Source organism: Adiantum capillus-veneris, chromosome 25 (genome assembly GCF_014529385.1).
Source record: "Adiantum capillus-veneris isolate H3 chromosome 25, ASM1452938v2, whole genome shotgun sequence".
Classification (NCBI taxonomy): Eukaryota; Viridiplantae; Streptophyta; class Polypodiopsida; order Polypodiales; family Pteridaceae; genus Adiantum; species Adiantum capillus-veneris.
The window spans coordinates 96,737,469-96,745,132 of record NC_140955.1 but is presented as its reverse complement, the minus strand read 5'-3'; the positions used below and the strand labels follow the sequence as shown (position 1 = coordinate 96,745,132).

Genomic DNA, 7,664 nt, shown 5'->3' with positions numbered 1-7,664 from the left:
ACACAACAATACTACTGCATCTCCGCGGGCACGGGGCGCGCATGCACACACACTCCAAACACATGCATATGGGACTCCTTACCCACAAACAAGTTCAGAACAATGTGAGGACTCACAGGGCTTTTACCTTATAGGAAATAGGAATAGAATTGAAGTATCAAGATGAGCACATAGATCAATTACAAAGCACAAAGTAACTGAGGAGTTTTTTGAAAAACATAACAAACACAAGACAGACTCACTAACACAAGTTATTAAGTTACAAGCGCTTAGATTTGAATGAAATCTCTGCTCTGAGATAATCTCTTCAACCTTCAAAAAACAGAATGAGAATCATCGGCCCTAAGAATCAAACAAATACAAATGCTTTGTAGCTACAAACAAAAGAAGGAAAAAATTTGCATCCCTGTATGTTTCCAGAAGAAGTCAGAACTCCTCTTCATCATCATCATCAAGTCAAAGTGAGTGTGTCAAGCTGTAGCTCTCTGCATTAAAATCTTCCAGCTTCAGATCACGACGTCTGCCCGAGGTAGTTCGGCGCTCTCTCCAAATGCACAAAACGAGTGTGTTTAGTAAACAGGGGGAGGAGGAGACTCATCATAGGTGTAAGGAGGTGGAGGAGGTGACTCATAAGAGTATGTGAATGGAGGGGGCATTTTCTCCCTGTGAGGAGGCTTATGGTGCATTGACCACGACCGTGGTGGCATGGCAGTAGGGGATGCTGCAGCTTCTTCAGGAGGAGGTGAAGGCTTTTCAGTTTCACAAGGAGGTTCTGCAGGCTTCGGCGACGGAGGCTGTGGAGGAGGTGCACTCAGAGATGGGGGAGGGGATGATGGAGGGGGCGGCGGAGACACATATACATATGGTGGAGGAGGTGGAGATTCATAGACATAGGGGGGTGGTGGAGGGGGGGACTCATAAAGATAGGGAGGAGACAATGTGGGGGGTGGGGGAGGTGGAGACTCGTAGATATAGGGTGGCGGTGATGTAGGCGGAGGTGGGGACTCATAGCTGTGGGGAGGGGAAAGCGGAGGCGGGCAAGGTGGCGGTGGAGGTGGAGAGACATACACATAGGGTGGACTTGAGGGAGGAGATGGGGGGGGCGGGGACTCATACACATAGGGAGGAGGTGACGGTGGAGGAGGAGAGGGATACACATAGGGAGGGCTTGTGGGAGGGGACGGGGGAGGTGGAGGCGGTGATGAGGGAGGGAGAGGGGGAGGTGAAGGGCTGGGTGGAGGGGGTGGTGGGGACCCATAATGAATTACTGGAGGTGGAAGCTTGATTGACGGTGTGGAAGGTACCTCCGGAGGAGGGGGTGATGGTACTTCCTCTGGTGGAGGTGGAGAAGGAGAGACTGGAACTGGTGGCGAGGGAACCGGTGAAATGGGAGTTGTGGACACTGGAGGAGGTACAAAAACAGGGGAGGCACCAGAAGGAGTAGGACTCAACGTGGCGGGAGGAGGAAATGTCGTAGGGGATGCCCCAGATGGAGCTGGAGCGGGCGAAACAGGATTGGGAGGAGGATTCCTATTCTTGTTGGGGCACGTTTTAGGAGGCGGTGGCGATACAGGGGGAGAGGGAGGAGGAGTGACGACGGGAGCCTTTGGTGACGGTGGGGGTTCCAGGGTGGGAGGCCCTGGTGGCGGTCCACAGACAAACTGGTCGCAACTCTTGGTGTGAGATAGGGCAGCTGCACACTCCTTGAAAGACTTTTGTGCTGGTCTTCCTGGAATGCAGTTGAGCCTGTCATTGATAGAAACCCCATCGCTTGGTAGAGCCAGACAATTCGCAGCCTCGCCAGTAAAGAGATTGTCGTAATAAGTGAAGTTCTTCAGGTTGGGCAAGGCACAAATTTCTGGAGGTATCTCGCCAGTAAACATGTTCACTGCCACATCAAGCTGCTCTAAACTCACCATCTCTGCAATGGTCTCAGGCAGGGTTCCACTGAGCTGGTTAAAGCTAACATCCAAAACGGTTAGATTTCGAAGTAATCCAATGTTGGGGTTAATGCAACCTGTGAGCTGATTGTTAAGGAAAATAATCTCATTCAGATTCGGACCCATGTTCCCAATGCTAGGCGGGATGCATCCAGAAAACTTGTTGTTGGCAAAGACAACGACAGAAACCGGTGAGCTGCCAAGGTTGAGTGGAATGCCGCTTACAAAGCGGTTGTTGTTGACAAAAATGGCATCCAAATTCTTCCCAAAAAGCTCACTAGGGAGCTCACCTTCAAACTCATTGTAGCGTATGTCAAGATAATGCAGACTGGACAGAGAAAGTGCCACAGAAGGAAAGGCACCAACAAAGCGATTGTTGCTGAGGTCCAGCTCAAACAGGAGCTGAAGTTTACTGAAGCTCCGAGGTAAGATGCCACAAAACCTGCAACAAAGCACCTCAGTTACAGGCTGATGAATCAATCATACAAAGTCTGAAAACATCCTTTGAACTGTGAAGTCTCTTTATAGGCGAAAAATCTTGATCAATTGGTGCTTGCAATCGTAAAAACATCAAGTTTTCGACGACAGCATTAGCAGCAGATGGACCTAGAACAGCCGGACACGAAACGCACGCATCAACCTGTCCAATGAGAAAGCTCAAGAGCTGTAGCACCTGGTTCAAGCCCCAAAATGAAGCCCCTATTGATTCCACATGATAAATCCTAACGTACCTCACACGTCATGACACCGAACCAGACATGAAGCTCTCTGCGACTATCAAACCGAGACTAATTTTTACACCATGAAATTCACTTGTACGAGAAAATCCGTCATCAATGGTAGCGCCAAGGTCAGGCCCCAAAAGTGAGAGTCTACAGACTAACATATACCCTAGGCCAGGCATTGAAACCTGACAAAATCAAAACAACAGAGAGAACAATTGTATTGAATCATTCTCCCTTAGGCAAGTATTGAGTTGTTCTAATCTCTATGATGACCTCAGTCGGAGTGAGGTGATTCTCAGCTAGAAGGGCCTAAGAGGTCTCAGAGGCCAAAGCTCCAATATAAGGGAAACCCAAGATGCGTAAAATTCTGGGTATAACGTTCCTTTCCCAAAGCACAAATCCTTCACATAATTCCTTAGATTATTCACTATATCCACCTCATCAATGGAATCCCGAGGAGCTTAGAATGAGCAGGAGTTCAAAATTACAATCTAAGAGGATTTCCAGGCTAAATCAAACCCAGAAACTGACAATCAACATCCAACCCCCACCAAATGGGTGGGCAAACTTGCATTTGCAACCATCATTTAAGGCACAGAATTTGTAAAGATCTTGTGTGAATGTACAAATGCATGCGCATTTGGCGGTCCTTCCTAGTACTCAAGCCTAGAATTTACAACTCTTGCTGATCACCATGAAATAGATCCAGAAGGGACCTCACTAAAGAAGGCGGCGCTAAGAATAAAACTGGTGCAAAAATGCCCCCCAAAAGCTCCACTGCCCACTTCCATGTCTGGACATTACATAAAGCACATAAACATATACAACGAGCTATACAGAATGAGGAAGCTAACCTGTTGGAGTTCAGATGGAGAAGAGCCAGATCGGTAAGGAGACCCAACTCCTCCGGAAGAAAGCCCGCAAGGTCCGCATGATTAAAGTCAATTCCTCCAACAGTGGTGACACAAGGATCGTTGGGGGCATCCGCACAGTAAACCCCTCTGTAGCTGCATACATCTGGACCAACCCAAGTAGCTGTATAGTTGAGGGGGTCGGAGAATATGACCTTTTTCCAAGCCTGGAGGGCAATGTATGCATCTCTGAGTCTGTCATTCTCGAACACAAGGTCAGCAGGAATCGCCTCCAGCATGTATCTTCCCCTGCCCTCTTCACTGTAGAAGGTCTCCATGTGGCTCACTTGCTCTTCTTCAAGTTCCCTTTTCTGAAGAGCAGTGAGGCGTCGCCCAATGCGGAGACTGTGGGTTAAAGAGGAGTCCAGTACTATTGAAGCAAGCATAAGAAGGGATATCAAGGTCCATTTTCTTAAGCAGGGTAGCTCTGAGCTACCTCTCATGGCGATGAAAACGAAGACTCAAGCCCTGCAACCACTTCTGTAAAGGCTTCACATTCACAGCCTGAGTCTATGGTTTGTTCCAAGTACAATGCTGCTACAGCAGGAATGTATGGTTTCTGTCAAGTACAATGCAGCTTCAAGCAATGCTATACAGCTCTTTCCAAGCTTCTTCTGTTGGGATTACAATACAGGAAAACTCTTATAAATAGCTCAAAGCTCTCTCTCTCTCTCTCTCTCTCTCTCTCTCTCTCTCTCAAAAGATCTTATGCTTTGCCTCACAATACAGAGCAATGTAGCCACCCAACACGCGACGAGAGGGACAAAGAGAGGGCGTCTCTCCCCGCAAGCTGGTGGGTGAGCTAAATTGGAGAAGCTCAGAAGAGGGCAAATGGCGGAGGCAGGGCAAGCTTCTGGAGCAGGGGAGAAGGGAATATTGAGGAAAATCCAGCTGCCCACAAGGCACGAGAGAAGGCGGGGGATACTGATGATGATGATGAATGTGCAGCCGAGCAGAAGGGAAGAGAGAGAGAGAGAGAGAGAGTGTGTGTGTGTCCGTGTGAGTGTGTGTGAGGGTACGCTGGGTTGTCACCGACGAAATGATGAGAGAGGAGGCCAGTAGAGGTATCTGCAAAGGCTTGCCTTGTAGCCTCCCCAATTTACTGCGGCTTATAACAGCTAGCCTAGCCTTTCCCACAACACCGTCTCATTGCTCAAGATCGGATAAATCAAGAAGCCTGCCTTATGGAACAAGTTCAAACTTCAACCAACTTCTAAATTAGAAAAAAATAAAATAATTTTTATTTCTAACTCACAATTGTGAGTGGATGTGTTATATTACTACAAAAGAAATGTACAAAGTAACCTCAAGCTCGACACAAGCTTGAGGGATCTTGCCATACACCGAAGAGCTCAAAGTCCCAGGCATACAAAGCAAGTCAGTCATTACGGCGCAAATTGCCCTATTCCACTCTATAGAGTTCTTCCGTTTTCCAATGGCAACAATCGCTTTCCTGCTTTCTTGTATAATCTCCGTGACTCTAGTTGTTTCCAAGGCGTTCATGAAGACCAGGCAGTTAGTTCTTGGACTTCCATACTTGCTTGAAGTAGATAAGCATCTCTTGGCTTTTCATCACCTTCCCTCCCAAGAAGAGATCGTTCTTGAAGAACCCTATCTTGCAGGTCTTTTGAATCCAGTTGCTAATCTTCCCTACCAGGGTGCGGGCACTCCTTGAATAAGTGAGGGAGGTCCTCACCAGCCGTTCTGCATTGTGAGCATCTATTTGGACCAATGCCTCTGACTAGAACCTTCACACCAGTCGACAAGGCTCCCCATAGTACCTTCCATAAAAAAATTATTCATCCCATACGACCATTGTGGGCACCAAATGTTCTTCGCTATTGACACCCATCTTGATGCCGGCCATTGCCTACCCCGCTACTTGTTCAGGGGGGAAAACCAATCTGACGAAATCATTAAAGTGTGGTAAACATCCTTAGTTTTGTTGACCAGTAGTCTTTCAATCCCACTGAGGTGAAACTGGTGGGTAGCCAGTTGGTATGTTCCTTTCCAACTCCTGTTGTTGTTGTCTCAAAAATGGCCCAGTCTCGTCGTAGTCCTTTGTTATTTATGTTTCTAGCAACTTTCCTCCAGAATGGGTTCAATAAGATGCTTCCTGCCTTAGATAGCCAAGGGGGACCAATTATAGAGTTATAAAAATACCTTGTTACTCTCGGCCTCCATGGCTCTGTTGCATTTTTGAACTAGCTCACCCGTTGTGCCCCCAAGTCTCAGGGTAGACCACCTAGGGTCAGGCAATTTGTCGTGCACCTCAAGCCCTTTCCACTGGCTACCTTGAGCGCACAGTTTAGTGTTGCACATCATCTCCTTTGTCGTAATAGAATGCTACCACAAATTTGGCACATTGGGCTTCCGTATGAATAATAGGTTACTGATCTTGCAGCGGACTCCCATCTAGCCCATTGTCAAGGCATCCAGTCTTTGGTGTTGTTTTTCCATGAAAATCTTTTCATCGATTTCAAGAAAAAAAAAATCCAGTTGCAATTGGCCAACTTAAGTAGTGGACTATTGAAGGCTATGTACGAGAGCATAAACGAGTTGATCACTTTCACTCTGATGTTACCATACATATGTGGTAGTGATGTGTGTGAATACACTTAGGACCGCCGAGACATTTTATCCCTCACTAGGAGGTTTTATTCCCCGTGCATTGTATATGCGCCCATCATTCTAGGGCTAACTTTTCTTTCTATTGTGCAGCAATACACTCTCTGTTGTGTGCTAGAACTTCTTCATCTTCTCCAAGTTGTGTGTGTTCCCTTGCAACCCTATTTCCAACAATTGGTGTCATTGCAGCTTGCGTCCTCCCAGCCATAGTCGTCAGCATCACTAGCACATGCCTGCTCACTTTCTCTGATTTGTGTGAGCTTTTGTGAGCCTCTACATAGAGCTTAGTCTACTCAAATTTTCTATTCGAGCTCATTTCAGCCTCCGTTTTCACTATAAGGATAGCACTGCGAAAGCAATTTCTTCCTTTTCTGCAAAATTTCTATCAGTGCAATTTTTTGCAGAACGGGTTCTTTACAGTCTTCCTTGGGTTGTGCTATATAGCACGTGTTGGTCCTACTTCGTTTTACCTCTTTTCGAATAGTTTTCACATCAGGTGCAGTCACTCATCATGGTTGACAACAACACAAATGTGTTCAAGAGGTTGTTGGTAAGGATAAATTGGATGGAGACAATTACCCAATGTGAGTTTACATGATGCAACATGTTCTTGTGTCAAAGGGCATTTAAAATGTTGTGCAAGGCATTGATGTACGTCCCATATTCTATGGATACAAGCGTTGTTGAGGATGTTGCTCGTTTTGGTGGCAAGATTGCTCCTACTGGAGTTGTTTTGCCTACGATTGAGCAGGCTCGATGGGATGTTAGAGATGTGCAGGCTCATGCATTGATTGCATTATCTGTGAAGCGCAATATTACTCCATATATTCGCTCAATTAAGTCAACTAAATAGGTTTGGGATATTCTGGCTGGTCTTTATGCAAGTCACAATGAGGCTAAAATTGCATTGCTGCGTAAAAGAGCTAGATTCAAATATTATGCATGAGGAAGATGACATGGACACTTTCCTTTGCTGGTATCAAGGATATCAATGAGAACTAGGAGGTTTTTTCCCTATGCATTGTATATATGTCCATCATACTAGGGCTAACTTTTTTTCCCATTGTGCACTAAGCAATACTACTCTCTATTGTGTGCCTTGAGCTTCTTCATCTTCTCCAAGCTGTGTGTGTTTCCTTGCAACCCTATTTCCAACAATTGGTATCAGAGCAGGTTGCATCCTCCCGAGCATAGTCGCCAACACACGAATTTTTCACTTTCTTAGATTTAGGTGAGCTCGAAATTTTGATTTAGGCTCATTTCGACCTTCGTTTCCACTACAAGCAATACTGCACAAGAAATTCGTCCTTTTGTCTAAAATTTCTATTAGTGCGGGTTGTGCTACATAGCACATGTTAGTCCCGCTTCATTTATCCCCTTTTCGAGCAGTTTTCACATCAGGTGCAAGGCACTCGCCATGGATGACAACAACACAGATGTGTTCAAGATGTTTGCTATTG

The 7,664-nt window shown here is 46.3% G+C and overlaps 1 protein-coding gene and 1 long non-coding RNA gene across 2 annotated transcripts; both read right to left on the bottom strand.

Moving 5' to 3' along the window:
- Positions 1 to 224: 224 nt before the first annotated feature.
- LOC147425342 (uncharacterized) lies at positions 225 to 4,683 on the bottom strand. The gene is made up of 2 exons (XM_086499496.1): positions 3,520 to 4,683; positions 225 to 2,382 (listed from the first exon to the last, which is right to left on the bottom strand). Exons 1-2 carry the CDS (start codon positions 4,017 to 4,019, stop codon positions 570 to 572), a joined length of 2,313 nt encoding a protein of 770 aa, XP_086355622.1. The 5' UTR covers positions 4,020 to 4,683; the 3' UTR covers positions 225 to 569.
- Positions 2,389 to 3,513, bottom strand: LOC147425343 (uncharacterized). The gene is made up of 2 exons (XR_015186341.1): positions 2,672 to 3,513; positions 2,389 to 2,580 (listed from the first exon to the last, which is right to left on the bottom strand). It is a non-coding gene; the product is annotated as an uncharacterized LOC147425343 (long non-coding RNA).
- Positions 4,684 to 7,664: the final 2,981 nt, after the last annotated feature.

Excerpts from the sequence above, each read along its gene's own strand:
- LOC147425342 (XM_086499496.1), bottom strand. The coding sequence starts at position 4,019 with ATGAGAGGTAGCTCAGAGCTACCCTGCTTAAGAAAATGGACCTTGATA. Across the intron at positions 2,383-3,519 it reads CTCCATCTGAACTCCAACAG|GTTTTGTGGCATCTTACCTC; the intron begins GTTAGCTTCCTC and ends GCTTTGTTGCAG.